The 24,772-nt window shown below is 36.6% G+C and overlaps 1 protein-coding gene across 6 annotated transcripts in view; it reads right to left on the bottom strand.

The window, feature by feature from the left end:
• Positions 1-24,772, bottom strand: part of FNIP1 (folliculin interacting protein 1) — a 133,882-nt gene that overhangs the window by 38,324 nt on the left and 70,786 nt on the right. For 5 of the 6 annotated variants that reach the window (XM_021940199.2, XM_021940200.1, XM_021940197.1 and 2 more), the window contains 3 exons: positions 22,879-22,964; positions 4,509-4,655; positions 2,864-3,033 (listed from right to left, as the gene is read on the bottom strand). In XM_021940199.2, the coding sequence (XP_021795891.1) occupies positions 2,864-3,033; positions 4,509-4,655; positions 22,879-22,964 (403 nt within the window). The remainder of the gene's footprint in view (positions 1-2,863; positions 3,034-4,508; positions 4,656-22,878; positions 22,965-24,772) is intronic. The other variant, XM_021940201.1, reaches the window with a different exon arrangement.

Genomic DNA, 24,772 nt, shown 5'->3' on the forward strand with positions numbered 1-24,772 from the left:
AGCCCTCACACTTTTTAAAGGAACAAATATAAATAGGTCTCCAATAAATACATGCTATAGGTACTATTATGATAAATTTTCTCCTCTGGCTAACACACTGGCTCAAATATCACCATGCCACTGTTCTAAACTACTCCCACGATTCCCACGAATTACCAAGTAAGTTGAAATTACTTTGGTATGGCAAGTGAGTCTTTCATGATTCCCATTTTACTTTTCCAGCTTTATCTTCTTATACTTATCCTCCTTCTTGGCAGTCAGAAGAAGAAATCATCTTTATTCATGCAAAGACCCAGTTAAACTGGACCACTGAATATGCTCTGCACTTTTAACACCTATTCTTTACTCATGTGATGTCCTGTCCCTTTCCTCAATATCTCTGCCAGTCCATAGCTTCCCACCTAAGCATCCTCACTTGGGCAAAAGTAGGCTCCCCTGTTCAACTCCTACTAAACTTTTCATTTCTCTTATAGTTCCTCCTTGAATTATTATTGTTGTCTGCATATATATTACCTACAGTCTTAGACTGTTGACTTCTTGAGGGCAATTTCCAAATCATTCATCTTTATAGCACAGAGCCTTAGTCAACAAATGACTGTAGAATTAAAAAAGGATTTAAATGTCCCAATTTAAAAAATACTACTAATAATTTGATTTTTAAAAAGTCAATGCAATGGAATACTACTCAGCATTAAAAAGGAATAAACCATTAATACACACAGAATAGGTGAATCTGAATTATACTGAATGAAAGAGATCAGACGAAGTATATACTGCATGATTCCATTCATATAAAACTCTAGAAAATGCAAGTAATGTATCATGACAGAAAGTAAGCCAGTGGCTATGTAGGGATGGTGGAAGAGGAACAGAGAAACTGGGGAGAAGAAGAGGGGGAGGAAGAGGAAGAGATTACAAAAAGGCATAAGGAAACTTTTGGAAATGATGCAATATGATTACTGTTTTGATTGTGGTCATGGTTTCAGAGGCATATATGCGAAACTTATCAAATTGCTTTTTTTTTTTTTGAGACAGATTCTCGTTCTGTTGCCCAGGCTGTGGTGCAGTGGCATGATCTCGGCTTACTACAACCTCTGCCTCTGGGTTCAAGGGATTCTCCTGCCTCAGCCTCCTAAGTGGCTGGGATTATAGGTGCCTGCCACTATGCCCAGCTAATTGTTTTTTTGGTTTTTTTGGTTTTTTTTTTTTTGAGACGGAGTCTTGCATTGTTGCCCAGGCTAGAGTGCAGTGGCGCGATCCCAGCTCACTGCAAGCTCCGCCTCCTGGATTCACGCCATTCTCCTGCCTCAGCCTCTCGAATAACTGGGACTATAGGCGCCCGCCACCATGCCCGGCTAATTTTTTGTACTTTTAATAGAGATGGGGTTTCACCGTGTCAGCCAGGATGGTCTCAATCTCCTGACCTTGTGATCCACCCGCCTCAGCCTCCCAAAGTGCTGGGATTATAGGCGTTAGCCACTGCACCTGGCCATTGTTTTGTATTTTTAGTAGAGGCAGGGTTTCCCCATGTTGGCCAGGCTGGTTTCGAATTCCTGACCTCAAGTAATCCACCCACCTCAGCCTCCCAAAGTGCTAGGATTACAGGCGTGAGCCACCGCACCCAGCCCAAATTGTGTACTTTAAATATGTGTTGGGCCGGGTGTGGTGGCTCACGTCTGTAATCCCAGCACCTTGGGAGGCCAACGTGAGCAGATCGCTTGAGTCCAAGAGTTTGAGAGCAGCCTGGGGAACATGGCGAAACCCCATCTCTACAAAAAATGCAAAAACTAGCCTAGTGTGGTGGTATGCACCTGTAGTCCCAGCAACTTGGGTGACTAAAGTAGGGGGATCATTTGATCCCAGGGAGATTGGAGCTGCAGTGAGCCATGATCATGCCACTGTACTCCAGCCTGGGCAAAAGAGTGAGACTCCATTAAAAAAATGCATTTACTATATGTCAATTATAACTCAATAAAATGGAAGGGAATGGGGGAGGGAGCAAGGGAGAAAGCCAGTAGGGAAGGAGGTTGGTTATATGAACTGATAAGCCATATGACAATCTACCTGGCAAGGTCAATCACCAGAGCAACCTAAGGAAAGTTACTACCCAATCACCAAAATGTTGTCATCTTACTCTTCTCCCATCATCTAACAGCAATAGAGTAGGAGCAGAAATAACTAGCAGCTACGTTTACCAGACAGTCTTAACCATTTTACATGTATTATCTCATTTAATTTTTACAACTTTTAAAGTATGTATCATCTATTATTATTCCCACTTTATGAATAAGGAAACTGTGATTCAAACGTGGTGTGCCTGACTCCACAGCCTGTGTCTTTAGCACTCTGCTATAATCCCTCCCTATTGCCTATGAACTTATCAACCACTTACTCTCCCCTCTTCCCCCACTTGTTTAGTGGTGTTTAACACTGAGGGAAACATTTTCCAAAATGACTCAGCAAGTGAACAAAAGTGGATCAACAGAAACCTCAGTGAACTGCTTCTCTCCTAACCAGATTTATTTTAGGTATCACGGGTGACTTTGTTGATTCATTCTTTCTTGCAAAGTACCTAACACAAAGTACAAAATCATAAAACACCCTGAAAATCTGGAGTTACTAGTAAACCAGCTATTAGCCTGCTCCTCTTGCCATACCTGCAGTTCTTCATCTATAAGGAATGATTTCAGGTCTCAGATGAGGATAGGATAAATTGCCAGACATGAAAGGACAAGCAAAGCAGAGATGCTTTAGAATGCAGGAGGTAAAGGCATTTTATTTATTTTTGGTTTTGCTATAAAAATATTACAGATAGCTACAAAACAAGTTTAATATATACTGTAACAGTTGTCAGATTACATACCCAGTTGTGCCCAAAGTGGGTTATATGGATGAGTCTTTGCCAACATGTCCACACTCTGAGAGGAATGCTTTTCTAAAAATATTTTTATAGGTGGCTGTCCATTTGGCATGACTGTTGGAACCCAGGCAAGATGATTAGTCAGAACTGCAGTAATGAGAGCTGGCAAGAATCTGAAAACAAAATACATCTGATCAAATTCCAATCTGCCTTCATGAAACCTTAGGTAAAATGTAGTGACAAAGTAAGCAAGAAGAGTATATATGTTCATGTGGCCAAATGGCACCAAAAAAAGCAGAGGAGAGAGGAAAGGATGAGTATATAACACCAGGATTAAAATGAAAGTTAATTGTTTCCAGTTGAGAAGCAGTTAAAAACTACTTAAAATAAAGGTAACATTCAAAAGAACTATTGTAGATCATAAGTACAAAACAGAAATGCCATTTTACTTCAAAAATTATGGATTCTTTTTCTTTTTTTTTGAGATGTAGTCTCGCTCTGTTGCCCAGGCTGGAGTGCAGTGGCGCAATCTCAGCTCACTGCAAGCTCCGCCTCCCCAGTTCATGCCATTTTCCTGCCTCAGCCATCCGAGTAGCTGGGACTACAGGCACCCGCCACCACGCCCGGCTAATTTTTTATATTTTTAGTGGAGACGGGGTTTCATCCTGTTAGCCAGGATGGTCTTAGCCAGGATGGTCTCGATCTCCTGACCTCATGATCCACCCGCCTCGGCTTCCCAAAGTGCTGGGATTACAGGCGTGAGCCGCCGTGCCAGGCCCATTATGGATTATTTTCAGTGTTTAATCACACAATTCATTACTGAATCAACCAGCAGGTCCTTACATTTCCAAATTACTGAATGGGAAAACGAGGCAAAGTATTGAGCAAACTCCGTCTATCATCAAAGAGAATAAAAACATCTGAATTACTCATCTGGATTCCAAAGACTTGAATAGTTAAAAGAAAACAGTATGATAAAACATCACACTGAAAATGCATCACTAAAATCCTAGCATTTCCTTACATGTTTTTTTTCGTTTGTTTATTTTTTTGAGACAGAGTCTGGCTCTGCCGCCCGGGCTAGAATGCAGTGGCATGATCTCGGCTCACTGTAAGCTCCACCTCCTGGATTCATGCCATTCTCCAGTCTCAGCCTCCGGGGTAACTGGGACTACAGGAGCCCACCACCACGCCTGGCTAATTATGTTTTTGTATTTTTAGTAGAGATGGGGTTTCAGCGTATTAGCCAGGATGGTCTCGATCTCCTGACCGCATGATCCACCCACCTCGGCCTCCCAAAGTGCTGGGATTACAGGTGTGAGCCACCACGCCTGGCCATCCTTACATGTTTTCTACCTCTTTTCTATGAAATAAAACTATAAGTGGATACAATTCACAAAAAAATGGGCAGCCTCAGACAATTCTATGTCAGGAATTTTAATTACATAATTACAGACATTTTCACTGCTTTTCATTCATAAGGTTCTGTAATATTCTTCCATACCCTATCATTTAATTATTTTTTAGAATTCTGATTATTAATTTTGATTAATAATATAATTTCAAAGATAATGGATGATTCTTCCACATCTGTAATTGAGTTTGATTAAAATATCTAGTTATAATAAATAAATAAATAAATTCATACTGATTTTTGGAAGCATTTTCCATTAGAAAAGTGAACTCCTTCATGAAACGATAGCAAAGGTGGTTCTTTTCTGGAGTCCCCGACATCATTGTAAGCCAGACAGGTTCTCCAATTCGTGGCATCGTGTAAAGATTACAAATTGTTGTTCTAAAAAGAGGAAGACACATTATGAAATGTATAGTTCCCAGAGTTACATACTCTTAAAATAATTTTAAGTTTATGTTGCCAGCTTCGGCCTTACACCTAGATTATTAAAGCTTTTGAGAAAAGACAGTGGACCAAGTCCTTCCTTCCTTATCAACAACACAGTACCATGGGAAATAGTCTCAAAATATGTTGGTTCTGGTGTTGGCTCTCCCCACCAGTGACTGTGTGCCCCAGAGTAAATTATTTCCCTGCTTTAAGCATTTGTTTCCCATACCTGTAAAATGAAAGGATACCATGATAATTTCTAAAGCCCCTTCCAACTCCACATTTCTAAGGGGTATGCTGTACTTAAATATACTGCAAATAATCAACTACATATACAAAAGGAAAATATTCTAAATGAAGTAACGGCTTATCCATCTACCCACTCAAAACAACAGTTTATCTGCATCATTTTGTTGCCTATGCTAAGACTCTAGTAATGTTCTTCAGGACAGTGAGAACACTATACATACAAGCTATGTTTTATGACTCTCTCAACCTTCTACAGTGTTTCCTTGAATCAACACAAGAAAAGATTATCACACAATTAGCATAGTGCTTTCTTAGCTGTCTCTTGGACTAATTTAGACAATAGTTAGTCCTGTGACTTATACTTTCTCCTGAAGGCTTCAAAGCATACTTTCAAGATGTTAATTATTTTCTTTTTACATCATTATCTATTTAGCAAAGCCCTATACATTTACTAGACTAAGCAACTCCTGCAAAGCCTTAGGCTTAAGAAACTAGTCAGTCTGGCAGAACTACAGAATGGTGCCCTACTTTCTACTCTTTAAAATAATGCTGTCTAGTAGAACCTGGCAATGATGGAAACCTGCACTGTCTGAAACAGTGTAGCCACTAGCTGTATGTGGTTACTGAACACATGACATGTGACCAGTATGATAAAGGAAGTGAATTTATTTTAATTAAGTTAAACATCCACACGTGGCTGACAGCTGAGATTGTATTGTGCAATACTGCTCTCTGAGATTTCCACAAATTCTAATACCAACTTCAGTATAACTGTCTAACACCTAGGAGCCAAAAAAGAATAATTATCTTGCCTCTACAAGTTTTCTTGAATTTGAAACAATATAAACATGATGTATTACAATGGATAGAAACAATAAAAACAGGTCACTTTAATGAGCTCTCTGTAGAACATACAATCATTGCTAAGAATTTTAAAATAAACGCAAAGGTATATTATAGAGCAAATATGACTAGAATACAAACTAGGAATATATGAAAATGTTTGTTTTTAAAGCTTATTATAGGCGTCCAGATATGATGGAAAACTGAAGACAAATGTGTATCCTCTCTTCAGTTTCTGAGGCCCCAAATGAACACCACCTAAAGATTTGAAAACAGATAAACCAGTGCAACAAACAGAATTAGAGAGGAACCGGCTGGGTGCAGTGGCTCACACCTGTAAACCCAGCTCTTTGCGAGACTGAGGCAGGAGGACTGCTTAAGCCCAGAGTTCAAAATTAGCCTGGGGAACATAGCGAGACCCTGTCTCTATTATTTAAAAAATAATTAATTAAAAAAAATTGCCAAGAAACTATTATTGAAAATTAAAATAGAGATTTCATGAAATTCTGGAAGACAAACATAGGGTGGAATTGTCACTGAAGTAGCAGAGTAGAGGAATTTATAAGGTCATAGTATCACAGACGGAGACATGGACAAAGGGGAGCTAATTTGCCCCACTAAAGCAAGAAGAGGCTCAAGACTCACAAATTTTGGGGAAAGTCATGACAGGAGCTAAGATACAGTACTGAAAATTGGGAGACTAATTCAAAGTCCATAAATGGTTGGCAGCTCCCTACCTCCTCTCCACTTCCCCAGAAAATGACTACAGATAGAAGAGAGCAGATATGGCAGTTGAATGGCCCAGAGGAATGACCTTTTCCAAACTCTTCCTGACATTTATATCTTTCAGAGTATATAATCAGATATAGACTATATCTTGTAGTATTAAATCTTCATGGGATTGGGGGGGTGGTATGAGAGGAGCAAAGATTAGGGGAAAAATAACTAAATATGCTTCTTCAGGTAATGATAATTGAAAAACACTGCCCTGAGATGAAGGTCTCCAGTCAAAAGCCTGATTATGCACAGAATTCCTAACCTACAGTTTGTTATCTCATTCTCAACTACAGAGCACAAGCAAAAACACTGATATTTAGAGAAAGCCTCTAAGAAGAGAAAGAAACAACAACAGAAACACACACACACACCCCCATATAAAATGACTCCAGAGGAAAACAGAAATAATGCAAACAATGGAAGAAAACTTTTAAACAAAACTCTAATGTACATTAAAATTAAAGAATATGGCAGAGAATCTAATTTTCAAAGAAAAGGATTATCCAAAAATAAGAAAGCATCAAAGATTTGCTGAAATGAAAAAAAGCATAGAAGGGATAGAAAAACAAAACATTCACAACAAGAGAAGGAAAATATGAAAAAAAAAGGAACACAGAACAATCCAGGAGTACCAATTTACCAATTTCTAAAAAATAAAAAAAAAATAAAAAAAAATAAAAAAAAGAATTCCAGAGAGAAAACAGAATGAATAGTAAAAGAAACCAGAAAAATTACCAGAGCTGAAGAACATGATGGTGCCATAACAATACTGAGATGATAAAAGACCAAGGAACAGGTGTAAACTCATATATCATGTCAGAAAATAAATATGATCTAAAACTGATAAATCAGGAAACAGCAACATTATGTATACTTTTTAATAATACGGAGGTAAATAACAAGAAATAACTAATAGTTAAAAAGAGAACATGTCTGGGAAGAATGGGGTGGGTAGGATAGGATTCATTTGTTTTTAATTATTAGACCTTTCAGAAATTTTTGTTTCTTAATCATGTGCATATACTTTTTGATTAAAAGAAACAATGTATAAATAAACAAATACGCTGATCATTTAAGAGTTTTTCATGAGTTTCTTCAACATATTACCGTCTACTATAAGTCTATGTGTCATGGGACAGAGCCAGATCACAAATACTGGTATTAGTGGTCCACTGAGGGCCTTTGCTTTACTATTTTAGTATTTTATTTGTTTAAAAGTATTACATATGCTATGGCCTCAGAGTGTTGTCAAGTATAAAGAAGGCAAAGAAATTAACTACACAACAGTGCTTCTCACTATATACAACTCTACGTTGTTATCATTAACAATCTAGAAGTAATGCCCAGGTGCAGTGGCTCACGCCTGTAATCCCAGCACTTTGGGAGGTGTAGGTGGGCGGATCACCTGAGGTCGAGAGTTCAAGACCAGCCTGGCCAACATGGCAAAACCCCCTGTCTACTAAAAATACAAAAATTAGCTGGGTGTGGTGGTGAGTGCCTGTAATCCCAGCTACTCAGGAGGCTGAGGCACAAGAATCACTTGAACCCGGGAGGCGGAGGTCGCAGTGAGCTGAGATTGCACCACTTCACTTCAGCCTGGGCAACAGAGCAAGACTCCGTCTCAAAAAAAAAAAAAAAAAAAAAAAATCTAGAAGTAATGGTTTATTCTAGAAATTATTTCTTTCTTCCTCACTAATAATTGTGCCCTATCATTCAATGGTAAGAAAAGCAAATACTTTCAGTAACCTGTCCCCTTATTGTTCCCAGTCTGTGCCCAGACAATGAAAGACTCTTTTAGTTGGGAGGAAACTGTGGGCATGATTTAGTTTTCTTTGATGTACTTAGGGTCTATGTAAAAATCTAAAGACTTCGTCTTTGTTAGGCAACAATGTTAACTAAACAAGCTTCCTGCTTCTCTAGCTTTCATGGTTTCTGTATACATGTAAATAATTTCCTTCCTCTTCTCAACTGCCCATAATTTACTAATCACTTGATCTCAAATAATCATTTACTTTAAAGATTATGTCATTGTTAATTTTAAATAATCCCTTAATTTAAGAAATACATTTATCTCTGTCTCTGTGTCCTCGGGGGATTGGTTCCAGAATTCCCATGGTTACCAAAATCCATGAATGCTCAAATCCCTTATGAAATGGCATCCTATTTGCATATAACCCATGTACATCCTCCTGTACTTAAAACCATCTCACTTTGGGAGGCCGAGGCGGGCAGATCACAAGGTCAGGAGGTTGAGACCATCCTGGCTAACATGGTGAAAACCTGTCTCTACTAAAAATACAAAAAAAAATTAGCTGGGCATGGTGGCAGCCGCCTGTAGTCCCAGTTACTTGGGAGGCTGAGGCAGGAGAATGGCGTGAATCCAGGAGGCGGAGCTTGCAGTGGGCCGAGATTGCGCCACTGTACTCCAGCCTGGGCAACAGAGCGAAACTCCATCTTGAAAAAAAAAAAAAAAAAAAAACCGCACCTCACCTCTAGATTATTTATAATACCAAATACAATGTAAATACTATGTTAATAATTGTTATACTGCGTTGGTTTTTTAATGTGTATTTTTTAAATTGCAGTTAATTTTTATTGTTTTTTCTTTTTCAACTATTTTGATCCGAGGTTGGCTGATCTGCAGATGTGGAACCCACAGATATAAAGGACTGACTGCAGGTCTATTCTTATTATTTGAGGTAGTTATGTTCTATAAAGTCCATTCAAGCACTGAATTAGCCACTGAACCACTGCCCCTAAGAAAAATAAAACAGGTTCCTATGAGCCTCTGGTCACATTTTCATCAAACCCTCAATACATAACCTTGATGTGCCTCTCTGTTTAAGGACATCTTATCTGATGCTGTTGATTCACTAATATTAAACTCATGGCTGACAACACCATAAATAATGTCTGAAGGAAGCTTATCTAATACATGTATTTTTTCTGTAAGGTAAATCACAATCTTCTTACACTGAGTATTAGCATTTCGGCACTACATTTGGAAGCCATTTTTAACAGCAAAGTCACTAACAAAAAGCACAAAAACGCAAAAAATTTGGCACTAAATAAAGGTCAAAAAAGTACATTTGTTAACAGTATGAGAGTTAAAACAAGAAGGCAGAGCATTAGACCCTGTTTGATCTAAACTAGGAACATTTGCATCAGGCAACTCACATTTTTCACTGCTCTGCACATGTACACAAATTACTGCAAAAGCACTGCAAATATATTTTGGGGTTACAAATAAATGTTATAAAGTAGGTGAATTCTAAAATACAAAATAAACAAATAGTGAATATCAACTGTATATGTGAAACTATATATAGGTATACCTATATACCTTATATAGGTATACCTCCTATTGAAAATTATAAAATATTATAAGAATATTTAATACAACTTTCATATTTGCACAGCAAGTGAAGCAAAATAATCAAACAATACAAATGGAAAGGCACATAATCGTGACATATACTTTTATAGATTTTATAACTCGCATGTTGTAAATTCCAGGCAATTTTGAAAAGTCTAAGTCTAGGTCATTTGTACTATCCAATACCATAGCAATTGACTCACAAGTATTTAATTAAAATTTTGAAAAATAAAAAAGTCTTTTAAAATCCAAGAGCAAGATCAGTATCCTGTTTGGAAGGAGTCTTATGACAGTATCTACTATTCTGGTAACCTCAGCTGGATCTATAATGACAGTGTTTCCTCAGAGCCCAACCAGAGACTTTTGGCCTTTACCACAAAGCTTGTGACTGCAGAAAAGAATTTGTCAACCCAATAGTATAATTAACTGCAAGTTCAAGGGCAAAGATTCACTGTCTTATACTAATGCAATAAGTGATACTCAAAAAGAATCCTGAAGGATTCTTTCAAGGAAATAAGCAAAAAGAACTATTGAAAACATATACTTACAATGTACCCACAAAATTTAAAATGTCTTGATTTCAATAAATAAAATAAAATGTCTTGATTTCAATAAAACATATTTATAATAATTCTGGTGTAAATAAAGTAAACTAAAACAACTTAAACCAGACAAGGCATGGTGGCTCATGCCTGTAATCCCAGTACTGTGGGTGGTTGAGGCAAGAGGATCCCTTGAGGATAGGAGTTCAAGATTAGCCTGGATTAACACAGTAACCCAATTACACAATACATTTGAAAAATATTAAAAAATACCACGGTTACAGTGAGCTATCCTCTGCCACTTCACTCCTGCCTAGGCAACAGAGTGAGACCCTCTCTCAAAAACAAAAACAATTTAAACTACAAAAATAAAAAATTACAAATCCTGATTATTCATTGCACATTTCTTTTCTATTAGTGGCATAATATCTACTTCAGGGGAAGCAAAACCCTTAAGAATCTTTTTTTTTTTTTTTTGAGATGGAGTCTTGCTCTGCTGCCCAGGCTGGAGTGCAGTGGCACGATCTCAGCTCACTGCAACCTCTGCCTCCCAGGCTCCCAGGTTCAAGCAATTCTCCTGCCTCAGCCTCCCCAGTAGCTGGGACTACAGGCAGCTGCCACTGCCCAGCTAATTTTTGTATTTTTAGTAGAGACAGGGTTTCACCATGCTGGCCAGGCTGTTCTCAAACTCCTGACCTCAGATGATCCACTTTCCTCAGCCTCCCAAAGTGCTGGGATTACAGGAGTGAGCCACCGCACCTGGCTCCTTAAGAATCTTTGAGTAAGCTTTCAAGCAATCCTGCCTCACTGGACTTAAGAAAAAAAAAAAAAAAATTCCAACTATAGATTAAATTTAGAAAAATACAAGGCTATAACTTTTCATAGTTCTCAACTACTACTTACATTCATAAGAGGCCTATTTTATAGGTAGAGAAACCACTCTAGTTGTGTGTGTGTGTGTGTGTGTGTGCGCGCGCGCGTTTGAATTGTGGTTAAGTTCAATCTTCCAGCTATGTAAATAGCACAGGCACTGTGGCACATGCACTGGGCTACAAGGGAATATATACAGAGTAAAGCTGTCATAAACCATCAGGAATAATAAATAACCAATTTTACCCAACTGATAGTATTTAGCTTATCAGGATATTAGGTTCAAAATGTCTTGATTTCAATAAAACATACAGATACCTTCCTTTGCATATACAATCACTCTTAAGAATCAGAAATTGCTCTTAATTTCAATACAAAACTGCTCTCAAATGCTGACTCTGACATCCCTGCTAAGAGTTGAACAGCAATTGTGTAAGACAAGGATTATAGTTCCATTACAGTAGCACAGAAGATACAATTTGGTAATTTTTCTCCTTGAAAAGAGTTTTGTTCTTTTTTTAAAGAGATGTGGTCTCACTCTATCACACAGGCTGAAGTGTAGTGGCACAATCACAACTCACTGCAACCTTGAATACCTAGTCTCAACCAATCCTGCCAAGCCTCAGCCTCCTAAGTAGCTGAGACTACAGGCACATGCCACTTGAGCTGGCTACTTTGAAAATTTTTACTTTATAGAGATGAAGTCTTTTTTTTTTTAACTTTAAATTTTGTGAGTACATTGTAAGTATATAAATTATGGGGTACAATGTGTAATAATCATATCAGGATAAATGGGGTATCCACCATCTCAAGCATATATCCTTTGTTACCAACAATCCAATCATACTCTTTTAGTTTCTTTTAAATGTACAATTAAATTACTATTGACTATAGTCACCCTGTTGTGCCATTAACAGACACAGGGTCTTGCTTTTTTTGCCCAGGCTGGTCTCAAAACTCCAAGCAATCGTCTCACCATGGCCTCCCAAAGTACTGCAATTACAGGCATGCGCCACCAAGCTCAGCCCTTGAATAAAGTTTAAGCCAGTTATTTCCAAAAGAGTTTGTGAAATATAGATGCTAGCCCCATACCTACTGATTCACACTCCAGGAGTTTGGGAAACAGTTTTCATTATACTTCTCTAGTGACAGCAGTACCTGAATGGATTTTTTTTTCTTTAAAAAAAAAAAGCATAGGTTTACTATGTAATTTAAATTCCAAAGAAAAGTCTAGATCAATTTAGGTTTTGGTTTGTTTGGCTCTTTTTCTTTTTTGAGACACAGTCTTGTTCTGTCACCCAGGCTAGAGTGTAATGGCGCAATCTCGGCTCACTGCAACCTCTGCATCCCAGATTCAACTGATCCTCATGCCTCAGCCTCCCCAGTAGCTGGGTTTACAGGCATGCACCACCAAGCCTGGCTAATTTTTGTATTGTTTGTAGATACAGAGTTTCACTATGTTGCCCAGGCTGGTCTTGAACTCCTGGATTCAAAAGATCCACCTATCTTGGCCTCACAAAGTGCTGGGATTACAGGCATGAGCTACTACACCTGGCCCAATTTCAGTTTTTAACTCAACAAAGTTTTAAATCTTACTTCAATTCAATGTGTCCTTACATTAAAATATTGATTTAAAAATATTTGAACTTCCAATTTCAGCTTTGACCTGGAAAGAGCTTGGAAGTCATTATTCTTGTTCTTAGAACAAGGAAAAAAACTGAAGGAACTGAAAAATCAATGACTTTTCTTAGTTACATCACCGAACTGAGGACAGAGGTAAAACCATCACCCTGAAAACTGAAAAAAATGGGTAAATACAGTGAATGACAACTGAGATCAAGTTACCTGAAGCAGAAGCCTTTGGAACCAATAACCAGTAGGAGCACTTAAATAGTAATTGACTAACTGATGAAGATTGAGTGTGAATTCCTCTCAATGACAAAAACTCCTAGGGGCCTAGTCTTAGGGAGACCTCCCCCACTTTCATGGGGTACTACCAGATTTTCATGGTGAAAATCAGAGAAACATCTGGCTATTTTTTGGACAGAGGTAGTGACAAAGTAACAGTTTTGAAATATTCCTAGAGCATTCTCCAAATAAAACTATTTTACCAGAGCCTTATCTAACTTGAGAGAGGAGCAGCCTTCCTGGCTGGCCTCTGAAAGGAAAAAAAGGCGGCAGGGAGAGGGATGGCTAAGAAATACTTCCAAAGGTCACATCCCGGAAATTCAGACTAAAAAAAACAAAACCAGATTTAATTATAAGATTACAGAACATTTCCCCTTCTTCTCTCCAACACCTTACTTCCATATCAATATGGCTCCAGTGTAACAAATGCAGATTACAACTAAAAGAGCTGTAGGGCACAGAATTTATTCAAAGTAGTTTCTAGGGAAAACAAAAGAAAGAGGAGTTTAAAATTAAAAAAAAAAAAAAAAGGAAACCATGGGAAATCGAAGCTTCTGGCACCTACAACTAATACTACAGCAAACATTAAACACATCTAAGGTTCCTTTGCTAGGTTAATATAAAACTTCATACTAAAATCTTATTAAACTCAGTTCCTATATCCTAACACATCATATATAGCTATCAACAAAAAATTGGAAAGCAACAAAAACTAGTCTGAACAGACAAAGTAGGCATCAAAATCAAACTCAAATTTGCCAAAGATTTTAGAATTATCAGAATGGGAATTGAAAATTATGATAAATATGTTTATTTTATATAATATATATTATGATTACTGTTGCTCTAATGTTTACAACAGACAACATGCAACACCAGATGAGCATGGAACAGAGAGATGGAAAGCCAAAAAATCAAAAGGAAATGCTAGCAATTAAAAAAAAAAAAACAGGAGCAGGAATAAAGAATGCTTTTGATAGGCACATCAGCAGACTGGACATGACCAAGGAAACAATCAATGAGCTTGAAGGTATGTCAATAAAAATTCGCAAACTGAAAAGCCAAGAGAATAAAGGATAAAAAATAATATCCAGGAACTGTGGTATAATTACAAAAATATACATGTAATAATACAAAATGGAGAAGTAAAATATATGAATAATAGCTTAGAATTTAAAAAAATTACTAACAAACCATAGATGCAGGAGGCTCACAGAACACCAACCAGGATAAATGCCAACAAATCTACTCCTATATATATCATACTCAAACTGCAGAGAACCAAAGACAAAAATCTTAATAGAAGTAAGAAGGACAAAAACAACCTTACCTATAGAAGAGTAAGAACTGCATTAGAGTTCTTGTTAGAAACTATGCAAACAAAGAGACTAGGGAAAAATGGTTAAAACATTGAAAGAAAAACAATAGAATTCTGTATCCAGCAAAATAATTCAAAAGGAAAAGAGAAAGACTTCCTCAGACAAAAACTGAGAGATTTGATGGCAGAAAAAATGATATTTAAGATACATTAAAAGATATTTTTCAGAGAAAACAGCTTAGAAACGCAAATCTACATAAAAAGAGTATTTGAAAAGTAATAAATGTAAAATAAAGTCTTTCATTTTCCTTATCCTAAACTGACTTAATAGAAAAATAATTGTTTAGGGTAACAAAAATGACAACATATTGAACGATCATAGCTAATGGAAAATTAAATTGAATGACAGCAATGTTACAAGGGATGTGATGTGAGGGAAAATTGGAATATTTTGTTATGAAGTATGTGCACTCCCTGTGAAGCAGTACAGGGAAAATTAGTAAGGATATAATAGAGCTGAACAGTACCATCAGTCAACTGAATCTAATTAACATTTATACAATACCTCATCCAAAAACAGGATAATACACAATCTTCCCATGCTGACAGGGAACATTTGCCAAAATGGACCACATTCTAGGCCATAAGGCACACCTTAGCAAATTTAAAATAATAGAAATCATACAATGTATATTCTCAAATCACAATGAAACTAGAAATCAGTAGGAAAAAGATAACTGGAAAATCCCCTAATACTTGGAGATTGAACAACATGCATCTAAATAACACATAAGTCAAAGAAGACATTGTGAAAGAAATTTTAAAGTATTTTGAACTAAATGTAAATTCAACTTATCAATTCTTGTGAATGCAGCAAAAGGAGTGCTTAAAGGGAAATTAATAGTATTGAATACATATATCAGAAAAGAAGATCTAAAATCAACGATCTAAGCTTTAATCTTAGGAAACTAGACAAACAGCAGCATAAAACTAAAGCATTCAAGAGATAAGGAATAGTAAAATCTAGAGCAGAAATTATTGTAATTGAACAGAAAATCAAGAGAGAATATCAACAAAACCAAAAGCTGGTTCTCTGAAAAGATCATTAAAATTTTTAAGCCTTCATCCAGGAAACTAAAAAAAAAAAAACACAAAAAGAAACAAATTATAAATATCAGAAACAAAAAGAGGGGTATCACTACAGATACAATGAAAATTAAAAGGAGAATTAAGGGATTATATGAACAAGTCTATGCCCACAAATTTAGATGAAATGAACCAATTTTTTGAAAAACACGCACTGCCAAAACTCACAGAAGGTGAAACAGGTAACTTGAATAGCCTATGTCTACTTAAAAATTGAATCAATAATTATCTACTCCTGGCAAACAAAGAATAGAGGTGAACTACCTCAACTTGAAAGAATATCTACAAGAAACCTACAGCTAACATCATACTTATGGTGAGAGACAGGATGTTTTTCCCCTGCGACTGGGAGCAAGGTCAAGACGTGTCCTCTCACAACTCTCATTCAATATCATACTGGAAGTTATAGCTAGGGCCGTAAGAAAGACACAAAGATAGAAAAAAGAGGGAAGGAAGGAAAGAAGGAAGACAGAAAAAGTATACATGTGGAAAGGAAATAAAACTATTTGTAGAAGACTTGATTTTCTATATAAAAAGTTTCAAAGAATCAACCAAAAGAAAACAAAAACTGCTGGAACTAATAAATGATTATAATGAGGTTGCAGAAAACAATGTAAATATACAAAAGTCAACTGCTTTCCTGTAGACTAGCAATGAACAACTGAAATGTGAAATTAAAAACAATACCATTCACATTAGGTTCCTTCCCCCTGCCCCCCCAAAAAACAAGTATAAATCTAAGAAAATATACACAGAGTCTATATGAGGAAAACTACAAAATTCTGTTGAAAGGAATCAGATGATCTAAATAAATGGGAAGAGTTTCCATGATAATGCATAGGAAGACTCTATTGTTAAAATGTCAGTTCTTCCCAATTTGATCCATAGATTCAACACAATCCCAGTCAGAATCACAGCAAGTTATTTTGTGGACACCTACAAACTGATGTTAAAGTTTATATAGAAACAAAAAAGACCCAGAATAATCAACATAATACTTAAGAATAAAAACAAAGTTGGAGGACTGTTACTACTGAACTTCAAGATTTACTCTAAAGATACAGTAATTAAGATAGCATAGGGATTGGGAAATAAAGGAGATGCTGGTCTAAGGACACAAAATTTGGCATGGGGGCTCATGCATGTAATCCCAGTACTCTGGGAGGCCAAGGTGGGCAGATTGCTTGAGGCCAGGAGTTTGAGACCAGTCTGGCCAACATAACAAAATCCTGCCTCTACTAAAAATACAAAAATTAGCCAAGTGTGGTGGCACACACCTGTAGTCCCATCAACTTGGGAAGCTGGGGCATGACAATCACTTGAACCCGGGAGGTGGAGGTTGTAGTGAACCAAAATTGCATCACTGTACTCCAGCCTGGAGGACAGAGTGAGACTGTCCTAAAACAAAAAAACAAAAAAGCAAAAAAATAAAAAAAGAAAAAAATTTCAGGGCTCAAGAGATCTATTACACATCATGGCAACTACAGTTAATAATAATACTATATACTGGAATATTGCTAAGACAGTAGATTTTAAGTCTTTTTAATGACAAAAATGATAATTACGTGAGGTAACAGATACGTTAAATAGCTTGACTGAGCCATTCCACATGTGTACACACATCAAAACATCATTTTATACACTGTAAAGATACACCATTTTTACCTGTCAACTAAAAAAACAACAAAAGCAAGGTAATGGCCAAATATATATACATAGTCACAGAGATCAACAGAACAGAACAGAACAGAACAGAGAGCCCCCAAACAGACTCACACAACTAGAGTATAAACTGATCTTTGACAAAGGAGCAAAGGTAATTCAATTGAGAAAAGAAAGTATTTTCAGCAAATGGTGCTGCAACGACTGGACATCCACATGTAAAAGCATGAATCTAGACAAAGACCTTACAGTTTTCATAAAATTAATTCATAATGGATCATAGTTATAAGCATAAAATGCAAAACTATAAAGTAGACAGAAAATTACACTGGAGAAAATCTAAATGACCTTGGGTTAGGTGATGAATTTTTAGATATAGCACCAAATACTATACAAGAAAGAAAAATTGTTAAGTCGGACTGCATTAAAATTAAAAACTGCTCTGTGAAAGACACTGTTATAAGAATAAGAAGCCACAAACTGGTAAAAAGTATTTTTTTTAATCTGACAAAGAACTGGTATCCAAAACAAAACAAAACAACAACAAGAATCTTCAAAACTCAACAATAAGAAAAAAAAGGCCAACTTAAAAAGGACAAAAAACCCAAACAGACACCTCACCAAAAAAGATACACAGACAGCAAATAAGCATTTGAAAAGATGCTCAACATATGCCATTAGGAAACTTCAAATTAAAACAATAATGACACATCACTACCTGACTCTTTGGAGAGCAACAGCAACTCTAGTTGCTGGTGGGAATGCAAAATGGTACAGTCATTTTGGATGACAGTTTGATCATTTCTTACACAGCTAAACACAATTTTTACATAATATCCAGCAATCATGCTCCTATGTATTTTTCCAACTGAGTTGAAAACATGTCGACATAAAACCCCAAACATGAATATTTATAGCAGTATTATTCATAATCACCAAAAGCTATAAGTAAGATATCTTTCAATAGGTGAATGAAAATGAATCAACAAACTGGGTTACATCTATATAACAGAATATCACTCGGTGATGAAAAGAAATCAGCTATTAGGTAAAAACAAAAGCAATAACACCACCACTACAAAGGAAGAATCTTATGAAAGACTGGCTGAGTGAAAGAAGCCAGTCTGAAAAGTCCACATAGTATATGATTTCAAGCATACAACCTTCTGGAATTGACAAACATATAGAGACAGTAAAGAACTAAAGAGAACAGTGGTTGTCAGCAGTTAGTGAGTAGGGATAAACAGGTAAAGCACAGGGGATTCTTAGGGTGGTGAAACTATTCTATATGGTACTATAATTGTGTATATGACATCATACATTTAATAAAAACCATAGAACTATACAACAGAGTAAACTTTAATGTAAATTTTGGTCTTTGATTAATAATAATGTATTAACATTAGTTCACTGGTTTTAACAAATATATCATACTAATGCAATACATTAATAACTGAGGCCGGGTGTGGTGGCTCACACCTATAATCCCAGCACTTTGGGAGGTCAAGGCACACAGATCACTTGACACCAGGAGTTTGACACCAGTCTGGCCAACATAGTGAAACCTCGTCTCTATTTAAAATATAAAAATTAGCTGGGTGTGGTAGTGCAGGCTTATAAACCTAGCTATTCAGGAGGCTGAGGCACATAATCGCTTGAACCCTGGAAGGCAGAGGCTGCAGTGAGTTGAGATCATGCCCCTGCACTCCAGCCTGGGCCACAGAGTGAGACACTGACTCAAATACATAAATAAAGCATTAACTGGGAAAACTGTAGGTTGTGGGAGAGGGCTATATGAAAAAACTACTATTTGCTCAATTTGTCTGCAGATCTGAAACTGTTCAAATTAAGTCTATTCATTGTGTGCGTGGGCGTGTGCGTGCACAAACGCATGCATCAAACTGGGAAAATAAAGTTACTTACAGCTATTTATACTCTTAACTGATAATAGAGTGGCCAAGAACTACAGAATCTAAGAGATAGGCATGTCTTAGAATTTACCATTTAGTTACTGTTTCATTTTGCTGTCCCCTACTCCCACTCACAACATTCCAGAAGAAAAGAAAGAAGAGATAGTCATTATTCAGCCTGTGCAGGGCTAGCTCTTCAGACACAAACATGGATAGTATCAGAAGATGCACGAAAATCAGACTGCACTACAAATTAAAAAAGAATAAGGTCTAGATTAATGGCTATAAATCACCAACTCCTAAAACAGAAGTACAAACTAATAATCTTCAGAGGCCCAGCAGGAATAAACTTGTACAATATATGGGTTAATACAACTGACTGAGAGAGATAAAGCCTATGCCAAACTAAAGAAAGCTTATCTGGCCTACAGGCCTAAAGGTTCAAATGTTTATTTAAAAAACGCAGTAGTCACATAAAATGTCTGCTGGCTGGCTAGAATTCCACCACCTACAATCTACCTGCTTTCAAAAATTATGTTCAACATTGAGAAAACAGAAAACCACTTATCTTGAGCTTAATATGGGCTTCTTTTTTCTCAACTGTAGAATACTTACTGAAATATCAAATCAATGGTGAGGATATGTATCCTAGGCAGGCCTAAACCATTAACATTTGGTTTAAGCAACTTCGTATAATTTACTTCCTAAATCATAAAGAAGATACCTAAACATTTATATTAAAACAATACAACTCAAAGAAATTCTCATCTCAAGCAAATAATCCTGATGTTAAAATTATTTCTATCTTACATTCGTAAAATCATCAAATTTCGTGTTTTCACATAACTTCCAGAAACACACAAACAGGGCTACACAAATTGAGAAGTTATGAAGCCAAAGTAGACTACACATTGGACAGCTCATAAAAATTGCTCTAAATTTCCTCTGCAAATGTATTTGATTTCTGCTATTCTTCATCTATAAGAAACATTTATATAACATTTTTATTTAATCATGAATGGCACCCAAAATGTGATAATCTCAACCTTTAAGGTTTAAGTACGAAGAAATGAAATTGTGAATAACTTTGCATATAATTCAGATATAAAGAGTGAAGATGCCAGTGAACAAAAAAAAAACACACTGATTACTCTATCACTAGTTTGTGTCCCAAAATGAAAGTTTTAGAGATTGATTTCAAAACAATGTGAATATGCTTAACACTACTGAACTGTACACTTAAAAAATGATTTATAAAGCTAAATCTAATGTTATAGATTTTTTACCACAATAAAAATATTAAATTGTTATTTGTTAGCATGCTTCATATAATTAAAAAAGCCTAAAATTAACGTTAAAATAAAATTAATATATGGCAGAAATATCATCTCAAATATAGTTTTTGCCTGTACAAATTATTTCTTTCTAATACCAAAAAATAACAAGTTGAAATTAAATTCTGTTTCTCTCTACATTTCCCCTAACCACTGAGTTTACTGTACAGAACAGTAAGACATATTTAACTAGCTTTTCATGTCTTTTATCCTAAACATTATGATGCATAAACCAAAGGAATGAGTAGACATTATTCTCTTTCTCAATAATTGAGTTAAGTAAATGATTATTATACAACAGTCATAAAGTAAATTTCTTCAATTTAAATCTACCACTCTTTAGCTCAGTTTTTTAAAAAGTTTTATATATTTAAAAAGTTTTAAAATTTTATGTATATGTATGGCATGCCTACAGTTTCATCATAGCAATCCTGCAGTTTCACAAGCTAAAACAGCCTTTCACTCCAAGATGTGACGGTCCATTTAAACAAACAACAATCTAGAAGATCCCTGCCCCAGTAAGAGACCACAGAGTTGTCAGTTAAAAAAATATGTAGTTTTTCTAAAAGTAAGGTACATAGACTACTGGTAACAATAAAATTTACACAGTGGTACACAGTGTACATAATGTGGTATATAAATACAATTACTATTATTGTTGAGACAGGGTCTCACTATGTTGCCCAGGCTAGTCTCAAACTCGTGAGCTCAAGCAATCTAACCACCTTGGCCTCCCAAAGTACTGGGATTACAGGCACATGCCAATACGCCCTGCCCAGATACACATTTTTAATTTTAGTTACTATAAATTTATTTTTATAGCTAGTTTTATTATGGTAAAGCATATTGTTTCCCTATCTAGGATAATAAAGTTTCATGTTGAAATACATTTATTTAGGTATAAAAGATGATCAAATTTAAAGAGAAACACTAAATTTAAAAAGTATACATGATACATAAATTTGGCAAAATTGTTAAGATATGATATAAGTAACGTAAGTTGGGAAGCACTGTTGTAGGTTATGTTTACCATAGGCCAAGTGCGGTGGCTCATGCCTGTAATCCCAGCACTTTGGGAGGCCAAAGCGGGCGGATCATTTGAGGTCAGGAGTTTGAGACCAGCCTGGCCAACATGGTGAAACCCCATCTCTACTAAAAATAAAAAAAAATTAGCCAGGCATGGTGGCATGCATCTGTAATCCCAGCTACTGGGGAGGCTGAGGCAGGAGAATTGCTTGAACCCGGGAGGCAGAGGCTGCAGTGAGGCAAGATTACGTCACTGTGCTCCAGCCTGGGTGACAGAGCAAGACTCCACCTCAAAAAAAAAAGAAAAGAATGGTGCCACTAATGTCAAGCATTCTGCTAAGCACCTTACACACACAATCTCATTTGATCCTTATAACAATCTATTAGATTATTACTAAATTGAATTTACCTATTTTATACTAGAAAACTAGGGGTCAAAAATGCTAATGCACTTGCCCAAGATCACCAGAGGTAGTAAATGACAGAGCCAGGGTTAAAACCCACATCTGTCTGACAGATTCTAGAGTCTTAGTTTTCACTCCCTGTGCTATACTATCTCTTTAGTCTAACGGAGGAAAGATTGAGAAAATGAAGTAGACCTAAACCGAACCTCTTGTCAAGGGAGACATACCAGTCAGTTAGTATAATTCCCAACATAAGATCATTTGTAATATGTATGTTTGTCACATAGTTAGAAGACAGCTACAGTAGTTGTTGGGACTTCAGGTACAAGCTTTGTTGAGCCAGAAAACCCTGGCGGAAGGACTATTCACTGTGCCATATCTAGAGAAACGATCAAGCAACAAAGCCATTTAGAATATCAAGTTCATGTTCCTTATATCCATATATCCTTGTATCTCCTGTATTCAAGAATATCTGATTACTACCACTGGTTAAATACCACTTAACAGTCCCGACATCTAGGATCCCAAGAGAGAACAAAGCATACTTTTGCTAGAACAAGGGTCTTTCCTGGTCATATTTGCTTGTCAAATGGCCCAATACTGAAAAACATACCACTGATGGCTCTCAATGTGCTTGACTCTCAAGCACATTTGAGATGTAATAACATAGGAGCCAATGGTCTACTGAATTACACCATCATATGACTATAGGACAAAGAAATTAAATTTTATTAGAACAAATTAAAGAAAAGAAATAAATCTTCCTGTGTACACTATGTATTACTGCGTTATGGAAAGCTGGGGAATATGTACCTGAATTCATTTAGGGCATCAACTATTCGATTATATGCCAAACTCCTCTGACTGGCATCAGCTGATCTCCGGCTCATTTTCATAGCCTTGAAAACAATCATTAAGATAGTTAATTCTTATGTTAATCATGAGCAAAACATGGAAAAAGGAGTCTTTTTTAGACAGAGTCACATATTTATACAATGCTCTACCAAAATTCTTATCGAGAAAGAAATAAAGAAGGTAAATGCATTTATTGTGGCTTTTTCTTCTACACATTTGGTAATTAATGAATGGTTGAACAAAATTCAAAATTTTCAACTGTTTTCAATCTCTTATTTTTAAAACTGCAGACGACTGTCAACACATAAAAAAACTGATATTGACAGTTTCTGGGTTATAAAAAAACTTATTTTTCCCAAACAGAACAAGACATAATAACAACAACTCAATAACAACAACTCAGTAACAACTACTCATGGTTTTACGCTTGTATTTCACAGATAACACTTCTATTAACTTTTTTTTTTTTTTTCTGACAGAGTCTCACTCTGTCGCCCAGGCTGGAGTGCAATGGTGTAATCTCGGCTCACTGCAACCTCTGCTGCCTGGGTTCAAGCAATTTTCCTGCCTTAGCCTCCCAAGTAGCTGGGATTACAGGCGCCTGCCACCACACCTGGCTAATTTTTATAATTTTAGTAGAGACGGGGTTTCACCATGTTGGCCAGGCTGGTCTTAAACTCCTGACCTCGTGATCCACCCACCTCAGCCTCGCAAAGTGCTGGGGTTATAGGCGTGAGCCACCGCACCCAGCCCTGTTAACTCTTTTCTAAAGATTTGCCCAGCCTAGCCAACATGGCAAAATCCTGTCTATACTAAAAATATGAAAATTAGCCAGATGTGGTGACACGCCTGTAATCCCAGCTACGAAGAAGGCTGAGGCATGAGAATCGCTTGAATCCAGGAGTCTGAGGTTGCAGTGAGTCGAGATCATGCCACTGCACTCCAGCCTGGGTGATGGAGTAAGACTGTCGGGGAATATAAAGATTCTACAGTAAGATATCTAAAGATAATAGCAATATTTGCTTTTTTTTTTTTAGACAGAGTCCCCCTCTGTTGCCAGGCTGAAGTGCAGTGGTGGTGCAATCTTGGCTCACTGCAACCTCTGCCTCCCGCTGCTCAAGGCTTTACCTCCTGCCTCGCCCGAGTAGCTGGGACTAAGGCGTATTGCCACACCATGCCCCGTTTTTGTCTTTTTAGTAGACACGGGGTTTCACCATGTTGGCCAAGATGGTCTTGATCTCTTGACCTCGTGATCTGCTCACCTCGGCCTCCCAAAATGCTGGGGTTATAGGCATGAGCCACCATGCCCAGCCAATATTTGCTTTCTTAAAATACATTTAGCCAAGGTTGAAAAGCCTTAATCTAGGTAGACAAAAAGGGGATCAGGATTAGGATATGGAGGTCAAAAAGAATTTAATCTTTCATACTTTTTCAAAGAGAATTGAATTCTGTATTCTTTATGTAATTACAAAGTGATTAAATATTGTTTAAAAAACACAATTAAGATGTCAGCCTACTTCAGGCCAGAAATCATGTTCCTGTACACCCGAAAGCTTCAGAGGGTGAAAGTGAAACATACTTCATGTTTTTTCAAACTGTTAAGATACTGGCAATTTATAAAGAAGTGAATATTATTTTGCTAGAATTTAGTAGCGTTCTTCCTTAATCTTATCAGCAATGCTATTTTTCACAAATCTCAAAAGGTAGAAGACTTCAAAATAATTGCCATGGTGTTCAGAAACAAAATTCATACTTTTATTAAAAAAAAGTTTGAAAACTGGCCCTAGAAGATAACTTCTTTGGATGGTACATTATTCACTATTATTTTCTATTCTTAATAATATTCTATCAT

The sequence above is a fragment of the Papio anubis genome, chromosome 5, assembly GCF_008728515.1.
Source record: "Papio anubis isolate 15944 chromosome 5, Panubis1.0, whole genome shotgun sequence".
Lineage (NCBI taxonomy): Eukaryota > Metazoa > Chordata > Mammalia > Primates > Cercopithecidae > Papio > Papio anubis.